Source organism: Onychomys torridus, chromosome 19, assembly GCF_903995425.1.
Source record: "Onychomys torridus chromosome 19, mOncTor1.1, whole genome shotgun sequence".
Taxonomy (NCBI): domain Eukaryota; kingdom Metazoa; phylum Chordata; class Mammalia; order Rodentia; family Cricetidae; genus Onychomys; species Onychomys torridus.
The window spans coordinates 6,159,658-6,182,731 of NC_050461.1; the positions used below are offsets into that span (position 1 = coordinate 6,159,658).

General features: G+C 46.6%; 1 protein-coding gene across 1 annotated transcript in view; it reads right to left on the reverse strand.

Annotated features, from left to right (window-relative positions):
- LOC118570525 (prolyl endopeptidase) overlaps positions 1-23,074 on the reverse strand; it is a 103,918-nt gene that overhangs the window by 60,959 nt on the left and 19,885 nt on the right. The window contains exons 3-6 of the mRNA XM_036169082.1: positions 18,100-18,233; positions 16,370-16,500; positions 14,046-14,255; positions 10,391-10,512 (exon numbers count right to left, since the gene is read on the reverse strand). Coding sequence (XP_036024975.1) covers positions 10,391-10,512; positions 14,046-14,255; positions 16,370-16,500; positions 18,100-18,233 — 597 coding nt within the window. The remainder of the gene's footprint in view (positions 1-10,390; positions 10,513-14,045; positions 14,256-16,369; positions 16,501-18,099; positions 18,234-23,074) is intronic.

Sequence of the window (23,074 nt, forward strand, 5' to 3'; positions counted from 1 at the left end):
AGGTTGCCGAAAATTGGTCCACTACACACACAATAAAGCAGCCTGGCACGGACACTGGCCCCAGAAAACTCCCAAACTGAAAACAAACTGCATTAAAGGAGATCAGCATCTACCAGAGGCATCTACTGACGAACAGTTTTATAAACGTTTTCAATTAATGCCTCATGTAGGTGAGGAAGGTCTTTCAGTCAAACCAGAGACGCAGTCAAGCTGTTCTTGTTCAGAGAACAGCAGCCCTGACGTAAGGTCATCTGACTGTGAAACAGAGACGACAGACAGAGACATCATCACTGCTAGAGCTTATGCCTGGACAAGGGGCACTGGTGTGTTTGTAAAAATAAATCTGCATCAATTTGACTATCTAAAGCTGATGAATTTAGCTATCATCAGTCTTAACGGGGTCACAGTCAGGGTAGCTGGGTTTTCCAAATAACCTAAATGAGCAAGGCTTTCCTCATGCATCTCACAGTAAAGGGAGAAATTAACAGAAAAATGATTATCATTTTAAACTCGTGATCACTTATCTAAAAAAAAAAAAAACTACATTATCATCACACAACAGGCCACAAATCCCACTTCTGGACACACAAGGTAACATTCATCACACATTAATCAGAGAAGAACTCAAGCTACTGTGTAGTTTCTGGACTCACACAGGCTGTGTGGCACCCAAACATGGACATAAAGTCTCAACTTGACTTAGAAAAGAGGGCATCTAATTCGTGTCTACGGGCATTTTCTCAAGGTAACGACAGTATTTTCTTCCGTGTGTCACAGGAGAAGCGTGTGTAAAAGGTGTGAGGGAGCTCTGACGCCTGAAACTGGAGGCCAACGGGAGGAAGGAGATGGATGTTAACAGCTTTAGAGTTATTATTGCCTCTCAGAGCAGCAATCTTTTCCACATTGATTGGATTCCTTTTATAACAGCTTTGAATCATAACACCACTTTGATATTGAGTTTGTCTCCAACACTTAATTAAGGAAACCATTTAAATGCCAAACTACATGCGAACGATGAGTTCTCGGACAGGGCTCATGGATGGTGTAGGAGGCAGTGTTGGCGTACAAGCAGCCGTGCACACAGGTGTATGTGACTACACACTCCTAACAGGCCGTCCTGTCAGACTGGCCAGCACTGCCCAGACAGGACGATACTACACTGAGGAAAACATGAGTCTACACAAACACCATTTGACTGACCTGACTAGCCAGAATGGGGCAGGGGAATGACAATAAACAAACAAACCCTCTTCAAGATAAAGTAAAACAGCTCCTGACTGTGTAGCCACTTTGTTCTAATCCGTCTATTTTCTTCTTTACTGTAGACAAGCTTGGTTATTCAAGATCTACTATTGTTCGTTCTCCTTCCTCCCTTACTGAGTGGTAACACGAACTGGAGAAAGTGGTCCACCAGCCCTCCAATCAACGACAGGTCCATCATCTCTAGTTTAAAAATCCAAAATCTGAGCTGGCAAGATGGCCCCCTAGATGAAGATGCTAGCTGAGCCAGCCTGACGACCTAAGTTTGGTCTCCAGCACCCATAATGCAGTGGTTCTCAACATGTGGGTTGAGACCCATCAGATATCCTGAATATCAGATAGTTACTTTACGATTCATTACAATTATGTTGGGGGGGGGGGGTCACCACAACATGAGGAACTGTATCAAAGGGTCGCAGCATTAGCAAGGTTGAGAACCACTGTCATCATGGACAACATGAACTAACTCCTGATAGTTGTTCTTGGCCTCCACACACGTACTGTAGCGAATGTATGTCGGGATGTTGATATTACGACACCACAAATGGGAAATCCCCACACCTGAGTTCCAGTGACAGTCTGCAGTCAACTTATAGGCACGCTGACTTCCAGCTACGCATGTGTCACAGAACACTAATGTCAACTTGGGTCCTGTGAGGTCTTGTCCTATGTCAACTTGACACACTTGAGAAGAGGAACCTCAAGTAAACTGCCTCTATCGACTGGCCTGGGGCAACTGTGGCCATTTTCTCCACTGCTAACCGATGTGCCACGACCCCGCCTACTGTGGGGTACCATCCCAGGGCAGGTGGGCCTGAGCTGTAGAGAAAGGGAGCTGAATGTGAGCCCGAGAGCAGCCAGTAAGCCGTTTCCCCAAGGTTTGTGCCCCAGGTTCCTGCTTGAGCTTCTGCCCTTTTGGTAACTGACCAAGGAGAGGAAATACACCCTTTCCTTCCCCAGGTTGGTCTGGGTCCTGCTGTTTCCTACAGCTGCAGAAAGGCAAACCAGACTAGGTCCCATCGCCAAAGTGTTTCATCAAGTACATACAAATGCTGCACCTGAGGACGCTGGGCCCAAGCACTTCAGAAGGGGACTTAGCCTCCACTAGGGAACGGCATCCCAGCAGCAGCTACTCTGTAAGGGGCAGCACCTCTCGCTTGCCACATACAAATCTCTGGTTTGGTATGTGAGCCCTCCTGTCTTCCAGTCACCCTGCAGAGATTTCCTCTTGTCGTAATCAGCACGGTGACTGGGAGGTGCTGTGCAGCGAAGGGGGATGCTGGGTGAAGAAGCCATCGACAATCTTACCCAGCGATGCACCCTGGGCTACGTTATCAAGATGGCAAGATGTGCCCGTGGCCGCAATAGTAACAAGAATGCTATGGGTAACCAACTGCTTTCTGACTGAATTTAAGGTTCACTCCTCAGGAGGAAATGCATGCCTGACACTAAAGAACCAAGGGTTGGGGAACTCAGAGGACCCACAGAGAGCCTACCACTGTTACCTGGGTAAATGGACATAGTCAAACTGCCTATCTCTATATCCACAGATTAACGCAGCTCTCAGACCTTATCTGAGACGGTTTTTGTTTGTTTGTTTGGTTTTCTGTGCCGTGGATGATGGTTAAAAGTCAACAACCGAAGTCCATAGAACCTAAGTTTAGTGGAGTGCACAGACACAAATGGACGTCTATATCACAGCCTTCCCCAAGGCTCAGGGACCACGCAGAAGGTGGCGTGGAAAGTTGGTGGGAGCCAGAGGCAGCGGAGGACTGGACCCAGCAGGACTGATGTGCCCAACCACTCACGGCAGCACAGGACCTGCACAGAGTCAAGCCGCCATCCCCACCTGAGAAGCTACGGACACTGGCAGCTTCTAAGGGATGAAAAGTCACTTTTCCTGCAGGGTGTACCCTAGCGGGCTGACCACACTCGGGTGGACGGCGGGTGCCACGTCCATGGACGAATGGGTGGTACAAATCTAATCAGTGAGCTATTTAAAAAAAAGCAGAGGACATGCAGTTGGGAGGGGGCGGGACAAGTGGGGAAAAGATGTGGGAGTAGGTAGTGGGTAGATAGGACCAAAATATATTATATGCATGTTAAAATTCTCAAGATTAATTTAAAATTAACTTTTTCATTCAAACGTTTTCATTCAATATACTTTGATCATATTCTTTCCCTTCCCCCCAACTCTTCCTGGGTCCTTCCACCCACCTCCCAACCCACCAACTTCACGTCCTTGATCTCTCTCAAAAGGAAAGGAAAGGAAAAAGGCAGAAAGACTGTTCGAGCCTGAGCAGGCTGATGCACACGTGAACTGCCCAGACCGTGACAGCACACAAGACCTGCACAGATTACAACAATCCTAGCATGAAGAAGGGGCAGCGGACAGAAGTCCCACCAAGAAGCTACTGCAGTTGATCCCTGATGGGAAAGGGAAAACCCGCTTCTCTGTTGGAGCGACACTGGATGTCGTACATACTGTTCTACTGCTGTGAAGAGACATCGAGTCCAAAGCAGTTTATAAAAGAAAGCATTTAATTAAGGGCTTGCTTACAGTGTCAGAGGGTGAGTCCACGACCCATCATGGGAAAGAGTGACAGCAGGCAGGCAGGCACTGGAGCTGAGAGCTTACATCAGATCCACAAGCATGGCAGAGAGCCACTGGCCTGGTGTCCCCCCAGTGACACACCCCCTCTAACAAGGCCATATCTCCTAATCCTTCTCAGTAGTTCCACTAACTGGGGACCAAGCATTAAAATCTATAAGCCTACGAGGGGGGGGGGGCGTGGGGCAATATCATTCAGATGACCACCATAAGTATACCAACCACACTCCAGGGCAGGCTACATGCCCAGGAGTAGTTGGCCAACACAAAGCAGACTCCATGTGAATGTGAATGTGAATTTCCCATGCGAATATATGTTTAACATGTATAATTGTTACATATTAATTGTGTGTACAAGTGTGTATTTTTGAATTATTAGGGATCACAAGCCAATATATAAAAATGCTTATGGCTATATGTGATAAGTATTAAGATTTAGGATTGCCAAAAAAAAAAAAAAAAAATCTTTCAAGAATAAGGTGCAACAGAGTTAGGACTCAGCAGTCTGCATCCTCAGTTTGTGCATTTTCCACAGTCTTGGCTCTGTAGCACCCCCTGCTGGGCACACTGCCTCAGCACATTTGAGTTCTTGGGAATTTTTGTTTATTTGGGTTTTGGTTGTTATCTCAACCTGAAATGTTCACAAATGACTTCAAAATAATCAAGTTTTTGGTGAGGAGGTCTGGGCTAACCTAAAACACAACAACCTCTCCTCCACTGTCTCCCTTCACATACACTTCATCATGTACACTACGAGCTGACCTCTTCCCATCCAGTCAAATGTTTTCTTGTGCTAGGCCCCAGGGCCCCAGGAAGGGTCCTCACGCACTGCAGGGTGAGATGCACAGGAGGGTCCCTGGAAGGCAGGTGAGGAGGCGGTGGTGACCACGGCCCGAGGGACAGGGTGATCTACAGGGGTGGGCCAGGAGGCACTGCTGATCTCAGTCATCTTGAAAGACTCCCTGCTGAAAGGGATGGAGGTGTGACCCTCACAAAGTACCCCGGAAGAAACAGAAGCTTGGCGGGAGGGGGTAATGGTTAGCCACGGACAACAGCACAGAAGCCCCAGAACAAAGGGCACCTAGCGACAGAGGGGTGCCACTGGCAAGCTGGCACCCGCACACATGTCACAGCTGAGCAGCCAAGACAGACCAACCCAGCAAACGGCTCTGGACAGGGCACACCTTACCCCCTTATCTGACTCCTCTCCCTTCGTGGTACTGGAGAAACTAAGAGGAGAGACACACCTTCCCAGCCCTGCCTGACACCCGGGGGCAGCCGGGACAGAAGACAGCAGAGCAATCAGGTTCCAGCTTGGACCGCAACAGATTTAGTGACCACCACCTAAACGCTGTGACCAGATGCTGGAGGTGCTCCTTTCCTAGAATCCACTAATTCTTCCTGCTCAAGGTGAAAAAGACCTGTACAGAGAGGCTGAGGCAGATCCAGTGAAGGATGGTGGTGACTCTGGGGTCAAACCTGGACTAGAAAGTGAACATCTGTTAAGTCTGAGGCGAGAAGGACCTGTCCAAGCAGAAAGGTCAGAGGCCTCACAACAGGACGGAAAGGCTAAGTTACCCTCTCCAAGAGCAGACCACAGGGAGGAGGGTGCAGGCAGCCTGCTCTACAGCATTTCTCCCACCTCAGCCCAGCATGAACACTGTGCCCCACTTTTTTCACACCCAGAGAAAAGTGTATTCTCAGCCAACAAGCTCCCCAGACCACCGAGACACCGGTAAAGCCTGCACCCACAGGTTCTCAGAGCCCTGGGACAAGAAAGAGGACTCTGATTGTCCGTTTGCTTATTTACTTATTTCAAGTCACTACTATGCAGCAGACAAGCACCTGTCATTTGCTGCCATTGTTTAAGTGGTCTTGGCTATCACTTTTGTGTGGCCTCTTTCTTTCTGAAGAGAGAGGCCAGCTGCACAGTGCTCCTAAGGATGTGAATAGCTGAGGACTTCAGCCAGCCAGCCAGCAGGAGTTCTAGCCATGGTCCGCGTATGTACCCATGCAGTACTTGATGCTGTCTAAGCATGAAGAAGCCACCTCCTCCTCAATACTGTGGTCCAGACTGGGTTAAGCATTGGACTAACATAGTCAGTTGACTAAAAAATGATAGGATTCCCTCAAGTACTAAAAAATGCCTTTCTTTTGGTTTGCTTAGCTAAATATACATGAGATTCTTCCTATTGGTAAATGTTAGCTGCTCATAGGAAGCCCCACAGGTGTCCCTGGATGAATGAATAAAGAAAAATGTACATACAGACAGCAAAATCTTGCTCAGCTTCAAAACAAAAAAGAAGTCTTCAATATGCATAAACCTCGAGGATCAGGTGAGTGTCAAGTGCTAATCACAAAAGGACACCGAGGAACACAAAACAGTGACATTTACACAGACAGGAAGTGGAGGAGCAGCCACAGAGGAACACAGAACAATGACATTTACACACACAGGAAGTGGAGGAATAGCCACAGAGGAACACAGAACAGTCACACACACACACACACACACACACACACACACACACACACACACACACAGGAAGTGGAGGAGCAGCCACAGAGGAACACAGAAGAGTCACACACACACACAGGAAGTGGAGGAGCAGCCACAGAGGAACACAGAACAGTCACACACACACACAGGAAGTGGAGGAGCAGCCACAGAGGAACACAGAACAGTCTCTCTCTCCCTCTCTCTCTCTCTCTCTCTCTCACACACACACACACACACACACACACACACACACACACACACAGGAAGTGGAGGAGCAGCCACAGAGGAACACAGAACAATGACATTTACACACACAGGAAGTGGAGGAGCAGCCACAGAGGAACACAGAACAGTCACACACACACAGGAAGTGGAGGAGCAGCCACAGAGGAACACAGAACAGTCACACACACACACAGGAAGTGGAGGAGCAGCCACAGAGGAACACAGAACAGTCACACACACACACAGGAAGTGGAGGAGCAGCCACAGAGGAACACAGAACAGTCACACACACACAGGAAGTGGAGGAACAGCCATAGAGGAACACAGAACAGTCACACACACACAGGAAGTGGAGGAACAGCCATAGAGGAACACAGAACAGTCACACACACACACAGGAAGTGGAGGAGCAGCCACAGAGGAACACAGAACAGTCACACACACACACAGGAAGTGGAGGAACAGCCACAGAGGAACACAGAACAGTCACACACACACAGGAAGTGGAGGAGCAGCCACAGAGGAACACAGAACAGTCACACACACACAGGAAGTGGAGGAGCAGCCACAGAGGAACACAGAACAGTCACACACACACACACACACACACACACACACACACACACACACAGGAAGTGGAGGAACAGCCATAGAGGAACACAGAACAGTCACACACACACACACACACACACACACACACACACACACACACACACACAGGAAGTGGAGGAGCAGCCACAGAGGAACACAGAACAGTCACACACACACACACACACACACACACACACACACACACACACACACACACACACAGGAAGTGGAGGAGCAGCCACAGAGGAACACAGAACAGTCACACATGCATGCCTGAAGCCCTGGGTTTGATCCCAAACACCACAGAGGTCTGGTGTGGAGGCATACACCTATCCACCAAGCACTCTAGAGTGCAAACCAGCAAGCTCATGCTCAGTGAGTTCAAGGCTAGCCTGGGCTACACAAGACCACCCCATAACAAAAAACAAAAGCAAAAATGTTCTGCTGCAATGAAATTATTACTTCCAATGTTTACAAGTTCTCTAGGAGATCAAGTTTTCTAATTTTATGAAAAAGCCAGAGGGAATAAAATTTGAATATTAAATAAATAATTTTAAGTTTCACTCATTAATACTCCTGTCCAAAAAGGTAAAGAGAAATCCATAAGACTTAACATTTTAACTTTTGGTAACATAATCTCCCAACTGTTTTTACTCAGCTAAAGGTGAAAGTGTGTACTATTTGTAAACAAGCACCCAGGGAACCATGCAGCAGGAAGCTAACCAGAAACAGTCACAGAGATGGGAGATAAACACAAACCTGGAAGAAAAAAAAAAAAAAAAAGCATGTTAACGCTGTTGAGCATGACTGGGCTCAGGCAAGTCTCCTCTACAAAAGCAGGTGCATTTGGCCCAGGGGCAGTGATGTGCTAACTCTTGATCAAGATAATAAGACCAACTGAAAACACTGCACAGGAAGACACCCGGACAAGACACTGTTACTGTCTTCTGTCCTTGAACCAGACTTGGAAACAGCAGTTTTAAATTTAAAATGTTCCTTTCCAGCTGAAGCCCTACTTGCCTTTCAGATAAGAGAAGATCCTTGGTGTGCTAACATATCTCTGGTGGGTTCTTACGATAGGACACCGAGGGTTCCCCTTTCTTTAACAATAAACTTTCCTTGGTTTACAGACAGAAACTCTCGTCTTACTGGGAGAACTCCTAAGTTTCTTCACAGAACACTCTCAAGGCACAGAATACAACATGGCCACCTATTTCAAGAGCACAGCACCTCAGAAATTACTGTTAGGACGTGCCGCCCCCCCCCCCGCCCCCTCCCCCCCCCCCTGCAAGGAATGTATGAATATTTATAAAGTGGGAAAATGTCTAAAAGATGCCTAATGAGAAAATATAATATGGATGAAGAAAGCATACAAAAGAGACTCTCACACTCTCGCCTGAGGCAGCAGGAAACAATTTAGAATACCATGGTGCTGATCTCTGGAATGTTCATGTTGTTCCTCACATCATCATCTACTTTTATACATATAACCATAAGCATTGTGTGCTTTTAAGATTTTAATGTTGATCCTTAGCCATCAGGGAAATGCAAATAAAAATGAGTTTGAGATCCTATCTTACACCTATCAGAATGGCTATGATCAAAAACACAAGTGACAGCTTTTGTTGGAGAGAATGTGGAGTAAGGGGAACATTCCTCCATTGCTGATGGGAATACAAACTTGTATAGCCACTTTGTAAATCAAAATGGTGGTTTCTCAGAAAACTGGGAATCGATCTACCTCAAGACCCAGCTATACCACTCCTGGGCACATCCCCAAAGGACTCTCTACCATACCACAAGGACACTTGCTCAGCTATGTTCATAGCAGCTTCATTTGTAATAGCCAGAAACTGAAAACAGCCTAGAAGCCCCTCAACCGAGGAATGGATAAAGAAAATGTGGTACAGTTACACAATGGAGTACTACTTAGTTGTTAAAAACAAATACATCATGAAATTAACTGGCAAATGGATGAACTAGAAAAGATCATCCTGAGTGAGGTAACCCAGAAAGAATAACAAGGTATGTACTCAGTTAGAGGCGGATATTAGCCATAAAGTAAAGGATAATCATGCTACAATCTATAGATCCAAAGAAGCTAAGGAACAAGGAGGGCTCAAGGGAGGACAGATGGATCTCCCTGTGAAGGGGAGATAGATTTCAAGGGTGGACTGGGGGTAGGTGGATTGGGAACATGAGGGGTCAAGTGGGGGGGCATTGAGAGAAATGACTAGAATTGGGGGACACTGGGGGGGGGGCAAGGTGGAAACCTAGTGCAATGGAAACTCCATGGATTCTACAAGAGTGACCCTAGCAAAGACTCCCTGCAAGGGGGGAATACAGAGCCTGAACCAGCCATCTTCTGTCACCAGGCAAGGCCTCAAGTGGAGGGATTGGAATATCAACCCCAAAGCCTTCACCCTATAGTGTGTCCTGCCTGCAGAGTGTTCTGGGACCAGAGCCTAGTGGAACTGTCATCAAAGAGGCCAGAGAGACTCCATCCAGCAACTGATGGGAGCAGATGCAGAGTCCCATGGCCAAACATGAGGCAAGTTCAAGGAGTCCACATAGGTGGGCGAGGAAGGATCAGAGGAACCAGAGGGGCCAGGGACACCAAGAGAATACACTCTACAGAATCACTTGACTGGAACTCACAGGGGCTCACAGAGATCAGGGAGCCTGTACAGTTCTGACCTAGGTCCTCTGCATTATGTTATGGCTGAGCAACTTGTTGTTCTTGTGGGATTCCTGACAATGGAAGTGGGGCTGTCTCTGACTCTTTTGCCTGTTTGTGGGCCCCTTTCCTCCTACTGGGTCACCTCATCCAGCCTTGATCTGATGGTATGTATGTGTCTGGTATTATTGTAGCACATTATGCCATGTTTGGTTGATGCCCTGGGAGCCTGCCCTTTCCTGAGCGGAGGCAATGTGGGGGATCTGGAGGAGAGGAGGGAGGGGAACTGAAATTGGTATATAACATAGTAAGAAGAATAAAGCAATAATAATAAAAGATTTTAATGTTGAAAAACAGAAGATTTGCCATCTTCATTATTAATAATCAATTTGAATAGCAGTATTTTAAAAACACTCGTTCTTGTACATCTACCATCTATGGGACATCTGTTACCATATAACAGGAATATTTACATGTGCACCAGGAGACAAGGTCTTTGAGGATGAAATTTCATAGTATACAATACCTCGGCTCCCCCCATCCATTTGGGCTCATCAGGGAACTCAGCACACAAAATATCTTCGGACTGATCTGTCCCCAAGACGTGGTAGCAGAGCTTCTGGTGGAGATTGGTGGAAGTCTCTGTCCCTGAAGAATAAAACATGTTTACTGAAATGCAATTGGCAGTTTTAAGACAATCTCCACTACGTCCACCACACGATGCTAAGAACACCTCAAAAGTTGAATATATGGTTGAAGGATGCAAGGTTAACAGGTAAGTCAGTACTGTTCCTACACACCAGCAACAAATGAGGGATTGTTACCACAGCAACCAGGAAAAAAACTCACTGTAAATCTAACAAAGTGTACACGAGGTCTATATAAGAAAAATTATGAACTATGGCAAAGAAATAAAATAACTAATACACAGAGATACTCCATGCTCATGGAGAGGAAGGCTCAGCGTCAGGAACACGTCAGATCCTCTTGACCTGACCCATGGAGACAAGGCCAGGATTCCAGCATGTTAATTTGTGGATAGGGACTATCCTGGTGGTTTTGTTTGTTTGTTGTTCAACTTGACACAACCTGGAGTTATCTGGGAAAAGGAACCTCAATTGCACAAATGCCTACAGGCCATGTGATAAAGGTATTTCTTGATTGATGATTGATGTGGGAGGGCCCAGTACACTCTGGGCAGTGCCACCCCTGGGTAGGTGGTCCTGGGGTATACAAGAAACAAAGTGAGCAAGTCATGAGGAGCAAGCCAGTGAGCAGCACTCCTCCCTGGTCTCTGCTTCAGTTCCCGCCCTGAGTTCCTGTCCTGACTTCCCTCAATGATGGAGTACTACCTGGAAATGTAAGAGGAAATAAACCCTCTCCTCCCCAGATTGCTTTTGGCCATGGTCTTTATCACAGCAACAGAACCCAAACTGAGACATGAACACAGATTCTCAAGTTTTCGTGGAAGAACATGAGGAGTCAAATTAACTGGGAACACTGAGGGCCAAGGACAAAGGTGGAGGACCGATGCAGTCTAACATCAATGCTGCCATCTGGGATGGGCTGGGGACTTGTCATCCCAGCACCCCAGGGCAGGGCCACTGGAGCCAGCCTTAGCTAGGTCTGCACAGCAAGGCTTTGTTTAAAAATAAAAGACCTGGGGAGGGGGGGCATAGATAGAAGGCAGTGGAATACCCTAGCAGAAAACAGAAAAGGAAACTAAATGGAGGAAGAAGGGATTAGCTGGAGGGGAGGAGCAGGCCAAAGAGGGGGAGTGAGATCAAAGTATAATAACAAAAACATATGAAAGTGCCATGATGACACCAGTACTTTGAACTATAACCTAAACAGTAATAATGAAAACATGCTACAGGACTCTTGATATGCAGCACAAACGAAATAAATCAGCAAAAAGTTTAGCAACAGAATTAAGAGCCCAGAAATAGACCTGCATAAATACAGTCTGCTGATCTTTAATCAACAATCAAAGGAAATACAGTGTGATAAACACTAACTTTTCAATAAATGGTACTGGGGGAAAAGAAAATCTAGATATAAATTTTGAATTCCTCACAAAGAAGCTCGTAGACAAAAAATATAAAACACTGAACTATAAAATTCCTATAAGATAAAGTAGGAGAAATGTAGGTGGCCTTGGAGTAGAAGTCACTTTTTAGGTATAACAATAACGGCCATTGATAAACTAGACCATTAAAATAAAAACTCAGACTTGGCCAGAATTCTACTGGAAGAATGAAAAGTCCGAGGCTGGACAAAATCTTTGCAAAATTCCAGTATGACAGAGGGCTGTTAACTAAAGCATGCAAAGAACCAGTAAGGCTCAGGAATGAGAAAACTAAAAGCCAATCAAATAATAGGTCAGAGACAGAAATAAGCTGTGAACCGTAACAAGAGGTAACTATTGCAGAGCTACCTGACCCTGAGCACTCAGACACTGACAGGCAGCCAGGCAGCCTCACTCTTTGGGAATGCATTGGAAGATGGTTCTGGGGGTTTCTCACTCTAAGATCTGGCAACTGTACTGCTTCCATTTCATCACAAGGATCACACACGTCCACATAGAAATCTACCCATGATAGCAACTTAGTATGTAACTGCTAAAACAAGGAAACACTCCGTTCCCTTCGGTTACTGAATGGATAAGAACGACAAACAGTGGGATGCTATTCCTCACTAAAAAGGAAAGAGCTAGCTGGGCATGGTGGTGTGCATGCACCTTTAGTCCCAGCATTTGGGAGGCAGGCGGATCTCTTGAGTTCAAGCCAGCCTGGTCTACAGATCAAGTTCCAGGACAGCCAGGGCTACACAGTGTAACCCTGTTTCAAAAAAAACAAAAAACAAAACAAAACAACAACCAAACAAACAAACAAAAAAACTGAAAAAAGGAAAGCCATGAAATATAACAACAGGAGCCAATCTGGAGGCCGCATTCTATACAGCACCGTCTACAGAACTAAAACAGACAGAAAAGGCCAGTGGTGCCTGTCCCCTGTACCTGAGATGCTAAGAGAGAATGTTCAAGGCCAGCTTGGGTAACACAGTCAGACTCTGTCTGAAAAGGAGGAAAAAGGAAGGGTAGGGGGGCCATTAGGCACCAAGGGAGGAGGGGTCTAGGTGGAGCACAAAATAGTTTCAAGGCAATGAAAATCAGCACCATGACTCTGCAATGGGGACATGTCCTAACTGTTAGTACAAGTGCCAGGGTGTACGACATCAGGAGGAAACCTAAGCTGGGCACGGCACACACCTTTCATCCCAGCACTCGGGAGGCAGAGGCAGGCAGATCTCTGTGAGTTTGAGGCCAGCCTGGTCTACAGACTGTATCAAGTTCCAGGACAGCCAAGGCTACACAGAGAAAGACTGTTTGAAAAACAAAAACAAAAAAAGAAAAGAAAAGAAAAGAAAAAGTAAACCTAATGTAAACTACAGACTTTGGGTGATGAGTGATGACGTGTTACTGCAGATTAGCTAATTACAGGGTGCTAATTATCCCTCCTTGGGAAGACTCCAAGGATACATGTGTGTACCTTTTAATTCTGCTGTGAACTAATGCTTATTATTTAAAAGTGTTAGGCATCAGCTGCCTTTCACCATAAAGCAATTCACATATATTTGCTGATTTTGAATACTATGAGACTAAACTTTATTTTCTCACTGTGAAAATGTACTAAGCTATCAGGGCAGTAAATAATCACACCAAAATGTAAAAAAAACAATTTATAATCCTTAAGGACACTCACTTTTTAGGGAATGCTGGTAAAGTACAATATGAACTGCTACTGTCAATCATATAGCCCTCCATTTTAGTCTGGGAGGCTTTTTACACACTGCACCAAACAAGCCTAGGAAACTACAGCTGGGAGCCACAGGCCTTCTTAAACCAATCACAATGACTAACCCACCTGCAGCCTCAAGGCTGCCACTGACCGCCTGTGGGCCACATGCAGTCCATGAATGGAGCCAAACAGAAACCAGTACACATTGTGAGATTTTTTAAAAATGTCTGATAACTTAAGTGCATGCATCTGTGGGCAGCAATACTGTACTGCAAGGTTGGCTATGTCCAGTACAACAAGCAGTGTCGATCAATTTGGCTTCCTTATCAGTCACAGGAAGTCGAGTCTTGTATACCGTGCTTCACTGGAGTGCTCACATACCATCACTCTTCCCATCCTGCTGTGGGTACGAGTTGTAGAACATCCCCTTCCCATCATGGGTCCAGGCCATACAGGTGAACTTGACTCTCTCCAGCACATCAGGAAGCTCCTTGGCACCATCAACTTTCATGAACTTGATTGTTACCCAGTCTGAGCCACTGGCACTCAGCCCATAGGCAAAATATTCACCATCTTCACTGAAGGCATACCCTATGGGGCACAGGAGACAGTCACGTGTGACACACCACTTTTCACCTTGCTCACTGTCGTCACCCACAGTCAAAGCTGCCTGACACAGCAGGGAGACCAACCGTGGCAATGGAGGAAATAGGGCTCAGCTGAGGTCTTGAAGGAATTACAATTATGATGACAAGGTCCCTTTACCTCCTTAGGTCACACTTTCTTCCTTGATAGAATGAAGCCTTGGGTTATATGCCCATTAAGATGCTCTCATTTTGAAATGTTTATAATTCAATGGGTATAGCTCAGTTAAAAGCAGAGCTCACCTGGGACATGCAGCATATTTTATTCATACTCTAAAGGGAGTAAGTAGAGGGAAACCTGCTTTTATAGTAATGAGTGAATTATGATACACAGCAAGTAATAGAATTAAATTGTAGCCATTAAGTAATTTTGGGGATGAACTCCAAAGCACTTGAGATCACAGCCTCATTTTCAGAGCATTACTGGCACTTGAAGATTAATATCCATACCATGACATCACAGGCCCAGGTAAAGACAGCCTGAGGGTTTGCAAGGAAGGATCATGGTGTGTACATTCCAAAAGAAACAAAAAGCACCCGTCTGCAGACTCCCATGTCATGTCCAAGTCCTTGGGGACCCAGCAATGTTCCCATCTTGGGAAAGTTTCTTGATAAACAGTCATGTTTTATGTTGGTTTTTGTAGTTATGTTATCAAGCTATCCTAGTAGAGTAAGGTTCAGATACCAGTGATTTCCTGGGAAGTGTGCTAAATTGGATGGGGGGGGGGGGGAATCTAAAACTTATAGGAGGCTCAATTATTATCATGCAACTTCAATTAGTAGGATATTACTTTAAAATCTGCTAACATGCTTATTGAAATTTTTCAGGAAAAAATGAAAAAAAGCATTATTTTGATTAAAAGTATATGTAAGGAATCATATGCCAGGTCTCAGTCCTAAATCACCTTGTTTTCAGTGGACACCTAAAGAAATCACCACACCACATCACTAGGGCGAGGGGTATTAGGACATCTAAAGAAATCAACACACCACGTTACTGGGGTGAGGGGTATTAGGACACAGCCCTCCTGGATGGGATGCAAGACAGACCTTGGTGAAAACTACGTGGATTCTTATACAGGACACATGACTACCTTGGAACCATAGCATTAAATTAATTCTAAACTGCAGGCTAGCACATGGAAATACTAATATACTCTTATCAAGATAGCTGGTACCTGACTTCCAAAACACTTACACACTAAGCCTATTTGGGAGTGGAGAGGACCACCAAGTATCCAAGGCACAGCTAGAAATGGTAAGAAATGCCTGCATAGAGGTCTTTGTATGGGTCCATTGAAATGTACCTGTCATTCCCTTCCTACTGAGCAGCAGATAATACTGTTCCAATTCACAATTCTAGGGAGCCAAACTGTGCTGTGCTTTAGCATTACAGGAGAGATGCTGAGCCCTCTTCATTAGGAACAGGTTAAGAGGTAATTTAACCACGTGATTACTAAACCATAGAACTCGAGAATAACCTCATCCTAAAACCCTGCTCATAGCACAACCGAGGTTTATCTTCTCGATGGCCTACGGAGGGTACACTGGAAGCAGTTAATGCAAAGGAGCACCAAGGATGCACTTAGGCCGTATGGCAGCATCTTCAGGTCAGGGTACCAAGTGATTCAACTCCAAGAGACTGAGAGCTTTTGCTTTTAATTCTAACGAACTGTCAACTGCCTAGGTTTTAACACTCTGATCAGTCTCCCCCATTTACAGCTGGAGCGTTCCTTACACAGATGAAGTTTCTTGCAAGAAGGTTTAAGTGTTTGTAGTCAGATGCGTCTCAGATGTTATGGGATGTTAGGACACTTCAACATCCCAGAAGTCAATCTGGGTCTAGTGTGACTTATTCTCCAGTTCTGTTTCATGCCATCAGAGTGAGAAAGATGAATGTGACTATGCATGTGTTCTAAATATAGTGTGCAAAGCTAGCTTTCCTAATACTGTGTGTGCATCTGTTCTATAATATGGCTCACACCCTGCTTGGAATCTCAAGACTTCAGAGCTCCAAGTGACGCTGCAAGACCTCCTGAGGGCCCAGCATGCAGCACTTACCTCGGAGTGCTACTGTGCCATCATCCGACAGAGTGTTGGGGTCGAGGAACACCCTGGCTTCCCCTTCTAGGGAGTCTTGCACATACAATACACGTTGGTTCTGCAAACCTGTATTGTAAAAATAAAAATACCTGGGGACAGAAATTCCCTGTATTTAGCTGTGGTATTTTCTATTTGTGGAGAAGAATCAAACACACGAAGAAGCAAATTTCACAAGACCACACACAGAAGAAACAGCTGCAACCAAGAAAAACCTGCCATCAACAGGGACAGGAGGAGGAGATGTGAGTCCCTCTGGCATCCTACTTGACAGTGTGTTACTTGAACTGCTTTCTTTCTGTGTGCAAATAATTTACTGTACTTTGGTATGTCAGCCAGAGACAAATAAAGACCCATTTGCCAAAAATAACACTGACAGTTAAATAAAGCAGTGACTATTGCTTCTAAATGAGGAAGAAAGCAGACTTTCTACTGTAAAATTCTGGTCTGCTTCCACAGCCTGGCTGGCTGCCAAGTGTGAAGGTCATCGTGCTTCTGCAAAGAGAGGAGCGTGTGCATTCAGGCTCCGTGGGTCAGAGTCACCACACTCACTAAACAACCAAACAAATGGGCAGGACTGTGCTCCAGTTAGACTTATGGAAACAGGTGGTAGGCAGGGTTTGGCACACTGACTCTACTTTGCTGGTATCTGTGTGAGGTGGGGGAGGGCCTGAGAAATTCCAGAGTAAATGTGTGATGGCGCATCCAATGAACAACAGATTATATTCAAGTGGATGCGAGAAAGAGATGAACAGGAGGGCTAAATTAACAGGCTCTACTTTCTGGCCCATTCTTGGAGAGAAAAAAAGTATATATAATAAAATGTTTTCAAGTACTGCAAGCCAAAGATAGTATTAGTGGAAACACATCTACCCTGTCGTTTATGAATCACAGGCTCACCAACTAACCACGGGAATGAAGATTTCCCATAATCTACTTTCACAGGCCGTATCATTGCCAAATGTCTTAACTGCTATTTCATAAATACGAACAGCACTTAGCAGTACAAAAATCACTCTCATGCTCAAACACAACAATCGCTTCCTTTCATAAATTGGTAAGTCAGTTCAAATGTGTACTTCATTTGTTTGAGACAAGGTCTCACTATGTAGCCATGGCTGGCCTGGATGGAACTCACAGAGATCCACTGGCCTCTGTCTCCCAAGTGCTAGGATTAAAGGTGTAGCCACCACACCTGACCTGTACTTGGCCATTTAAGTAAGTACTTGGGAGCCGAGCCGCAGGGATGGCTCAGCAGGTAAGGCACTTATTGCATGAAGACCTGGGCTGGATGGAATCTTCAACACTGACATAAAAGTCTAGGCACCGTGGTTCATGTCATAACCCAGCACTGGTAAACTCCAGGCTCTCAGAGGAGCCCTGTCTCCAAAAGTAAGGTAAAGAAGCAGGAAGTTGTGAACGCCTTTACTCCCAGCACTCAGGATGCAGAGGCAGACAGTTCTCTGTGAGTTTTGTCAACACAGTGAATTCCAGGACAGTCAGAGCTATGTAGAGAGACCCTGTCTTGATGGGAGAAAGAAGAAGAAGGGTGAAAAGCAAGAGAGGAAGAAACCTAATGTAAATCTCTGGTGTATGCACACCCCCTTCCGCACGCACAAATGTACACACACACACACACACACACACAGCTGGAGAGTGCACAGAAAGCTAAGACAAGCAACCTCACGTACCGCTTTCCTTTCTTGAAGTGGCAGCTGTACTTGGGGTAGTCATACAGTTCAGTCATCCTCTCCTTGTATAAGCCTCTGATGGGACACTGCTCGAGAAACGGCACCGTGATCTTGTTCTGGGCCTCCACGAAAGCCTGCCGCGAATTAAAAAGGACAAAAGGCAGACATCAGCAGAGGCACAGTTGTGAAGGTGTGACGGCTCTGCCTATAATTCAGTCCGGAGGCTGAGGCAGGAGGACCAGTGACTTGAGAGAGAGAATACTGTGCTACATAGGTATTTCTAGACTGGCATGGGCTACCAAAACCAAAACTTTCCCATTGCTAACTAACAACCGACTCGTACATACTATCAACTCAAATGCTTACAGGGCAGTACTACCTCATTAGTCTCTCTTTAGAGAGGATTCCTTTATCAGAGGACAACCCGTAGAAGATGTTTTTGTGTTATATGGGTCCCAGGGATGGAACGCGGGTCACCAGGCTTGGAGACAAGCACTTAGCCCACTGAGCCATGTCTCCAGCCCAAGAAGATTCTTTCATGAGGCCAACTTTACATAATATACGAAAGTTGAGTCTTGAAGTGGTTTGAAAAGCTATCCAACATTATACAGCGAGGGAATGGAGCTGGCTTCTGCATCTACGCCCTCAACAAAAACACTGTATCACACAGCTCCGTCATAGCCTATGAATAATATATATTTACTTATAAAGTCCCCAGGGGTCCAGCTTCAAGCCCCCAGGTCAAAGTCAGGAGACAATACCCAGGCATTATTTCAATGGCTTTGCTTTCTCATATCATCTAAGACCTACCGCTATGTCAGCTCCAATCAGACTGTCACTGAAATGTGCAGCTGGAAACTATTTAGATATTTATGAGAATGGAAGTGGCATTGGGTAAGAATGTCCAACAATCCTGGTTTATAAACAGAGGAAGGGGCCCACGAGAAGTCAGGAGACCCCGGGCTGAAGGCAGGAGAATAGCTGCATTCCTGCTCTCCATTTATCCTATAATGCAGTTAGTTACAGACCTCAGCTAACATACACTGATTGTACAGAACATTGGGTTTCATCGTGGCTTCTTCAAAACTGCCCATAATGCACTGTGAGCTAGTCACTGACCCCCATTACCCTCTGTCTTCATTTCTCTAGGTGGTTTAGAGCACTGTGAAAACCTTGACCTGTAACTCATGTCTGCGTGTTAAAAATGAAGCAGGTGTAACTGCACTGGAACTATAGTCAGTGGGTTGCATCAGATGTCTACAGGTAAATAAGCAGCCCAGGAGAGGCCAGGAAATAACCGAGCATGTGATTTGCTAGATAGCACAATACAGCATCACCTCCAATCCTTTTCTGGATACAGCTTAAGCAACGGGGGCCCATCCAGGCACCAAGTGCTATTCTAAGTGGAGAGATAAGTCTGGGTTCTCCCTACTGAGATCTCATGCTGGGAGAAGCAGTGCCAAAACCCATTAATGTTTATGACTTAAAGGAGAAGAATGCTGCATATGAATATAGAGATTGACAAGGCTTTTATAATTTAAGAAACATAATTCAAACAAACTAAAACTGAGTCCCTCAAAATATGACTCTCAGTTGTTTATTGCTATGGATGGCAAACTCTGGGCTACACAATCAGACCCTGTTCAAAAAATACTAGTTTTGCCCAGCTCTGCTTTCGGAAGTTCAGCTAAGAAAAGTGTGTGTGTGTGTGTGTGTGTGTGTGTGTGTGTGTGTGTGTGTGTGTGTAAACATGTATTACATCTCTATGTGTTATATAACAGTTTCCTCCTACATTAAAACATTCCAACCTTCAGGAAAGCTCTTTAAACAGGAAGATGAACTCAAAAACTCTTCAGGAAGTCCCTGAAACTGACCAGGTTCACTAAACCCCCTCCCTTCCAGAGTAAGCAGGGCCAAGCTGCCAAGACTCAGGATAAGCTGGGCTGCAAAGATTCCTAGGCCAGACTAGCTGCCCGAAAGCAGCAGAAACCAGCCCAGCTGCTTGGAAGAGGTTGAGCTTAACTGGGGCACCTGGAAACGACACGCTCTAACCTGCTGAGTTTCCTGCAGGCTGCGTAGTGCGCTCCAGGTTCTCAGCCTTGTGAACTGTCACCTATGCTGGGCTAGGCTTTGGGGATGCAGCTGTCTTTGAGTCATTTCTGCTCCTGTGAGTAACCCCAATGAAATTCATGGTTCCAGGTTGGACTTTGGTGGTGTCCACACTCTGGTCTGTTGGGAGTAGACATGAATTTTGCATCTCCCCAGGAAAAGTTCTGGCACACAACCATGTGTGTGTAGAGGTCTGAGGTCAACACTAGGTGTCTTCCTCAACTGTTCTCCACCTCATTTTTTTTGAAGACAGAGTCTCACACTGAACTTGGCGCTTGTCAATCAGCTAGACCACCTGGCCAGCAAGCCCCAGGGATCTGCCTGCCTCTGCCTCTGCCTCTGCCTCACCAGTGCTGGGATTTTATACAGGTGCTGGAAACCTGAACTCATGGTTGTGTGCGAAGACTTTACCCACTGGGCAGCTGCCCAGTTCCTAGAGCTTTGATGTTTTTAAAGGGTTGGGGTAGAGGGATAGGAGGACAGGGCTCACTGGAAGAGTGTTCAAGACCCTGGGTCTTCAGGAAAGAAAAGAGGAGGAGAGAGAAGGGGAAGGAGAAGAGAGGGAAGGAAGGAAAGAATGAACTGGAGATGGGGCGACTGTGCTGACCAACACATTCCTACATGGCACTGCGGCTTGCTGACCCCAGCTGGTCTCACTAAGAGTCTGAAGGAGGAAACTGATGCTTTTATATAATCCACACAGTAGCAGCATTTTGGAGATGAGTGTCCAAGAGTGTGACCTAATTTTATTATGGAAGGGAACACCATGCCTGCTTCAAAGACCGAGACAGAAGAGTTGTGTTAAATACACCTGGTAAAGTCACGCATCAAGTTGACTCAGCAGTTTATTATTCTTGACTGTATTATAATGAATTTACAGTATATACATGGTACATATTATATATTGACTATATTAGCAATATAGTTGAGACTGGATTGCTTTATACTAACAACAGAAAGTAACACACACTGGATGGAGAGATGAAGACAGGATGAGTGGGCTGAGCCCCCTGTGAGATTTTCTGCCATCCATGTGGCTTTCCTTGGGGTCTAGATAACATAGATCTTGGCATAGTGAAGGAAAAGGTGATGGGACTGAGGCAAAATCTCTGCCACTGCAGGGCACACATTCTACTGGGAACAGACACAGGACAAGCTCCAGACTCCCAGAGGGCATGAAGGACGGTGGCTGCTCAAGGCCCAGCTACAGACCAGGGCTGCTGCTCAAGGCCCAGCTACAGACCAGGGCTGCTGCTCAAGGCCCAGCTACAGACCAGGGCTGCTGCTCAAGGCCCAGCTACAGACCAGGGCTGCTGCTCAAGGCCCAGCTACAGACCAGGGCTGCTGCTCAAGGCCCAGCTACAGACCAGGGCTGCTGCTCAAGGCCCAGCTACAGACCAGGGCTGCTGCTCAAGGCCCAGCTACAGACCAGGGCTGCTGCTCAAGGCCCAGCTACAGACCAGGGCTGCTGCTCAAGGCCCAGCTACAGACCAGGGCTGCTGCTCAAGGCCCAGCTACAGACCAGGGCTGCTGCTCAAGGCCCAGCTACAGACCAGGGCTGCTGCTCAAGGCCCAGCTACAGACCAGGGCTGCTGCTCAAGGCCCAGCTACAGACCAGGGCTGCTGCTCAAGGCTCAGCTACAGACCAGGGCTGCTGCTCAAGGCCCAGCTACAGACCAGGGCTGCTACTCAAGGCCCAGCTACAGACCAGGGCTGCTGCTCAAGGCCCAGCTACAGACCAGGGCTGCTGCTCAAGGCCCAGCTACAGACCAGGGCTGCTGCTCAAGGCCCAGCTACAGACCAGGGCTGCTGCTCAAGGCCCAGCTACAGACCAGGGCTGCTGCTCAAGGCTCAGCTACAGACCAGGGCTGCTGCTCAAGGCCCAGCTACAGACCAGGGCTGCTGCTCAAGGCCCAGCTACAGACCAGGGCTGCTGCTCAAGGCCCAGCTACAGACCAGGGCTGCTGCTCAAGGCCCAGCTACAGACCAGGGCTGCTGCTCAAGGCCCAGCTACAGACCAGGGCTGCTGCTCAAGGCCCAGCTACAGACCAGGGCTGCTGCTCAAGGCCCAGCTACAGACCAGGGCTGCTGCTCAAGGCCCAGCTACAGACCAGGGCTGCTGCTCAAGGCCCAGCTACAGACCAGGGCTAGTCCCTCCACTAGCAGGCCCAAGACAAGGGCTGAAACTGAAAATGCTGAAATCTTTGTAAAAATCTGACACACCATGACGTCTCTGTCATATTTTATAACAACCAACCCTGCTTTGGAACCATACAAACAGGACAACTGTGTAGAACGTGAAGACAGAGAGAAGGTGTTTGCTCTTGTCGGTGGCCAGGCATGGAAGCTCTTGGTGAAGGAGGGAATGTCTTCAACTGAGGTCTGAGGGCTTGGGAGAGTAGCCAGGCAAGGCAGGGCCAAGGTGTGGCAAAGCCAACAGCAGGTGAGTGGCCTTGGCAACAGAAGCGCTTGACAGGTATGAGGCAGAGCAAGGCCAGCGGGCCGGGAATGAGCAGGAGAGGAGGAAGCAAATATAGAGGTTTGGCCTTCCTTCCAAATGCAAATGAGCCATGTGTGGGCCAGGACACAGGGAATGTGGTCATCTTCTTAAAAGATCACCCTACTTTGGTAGAGAACACACTCTGGGACTGCAAAAGCGGGGGGAGACAGCCAGTCAGGAGACCGAGGCAACGGTCCCGGTGAGACTCAAAGTCAAGTGGACCACTGACCTCTAAGAGGAATGGGCCTGGGAGTGGAAAAGAATGGGCACAGTGTATATCAGTCTGCAGTGTTAATGGCAACTTTCTAGATGGCCTTGCCAAGATACTCTAAGAAAGAAAACAGCCTGATCTGTGAGTGCAGCGCC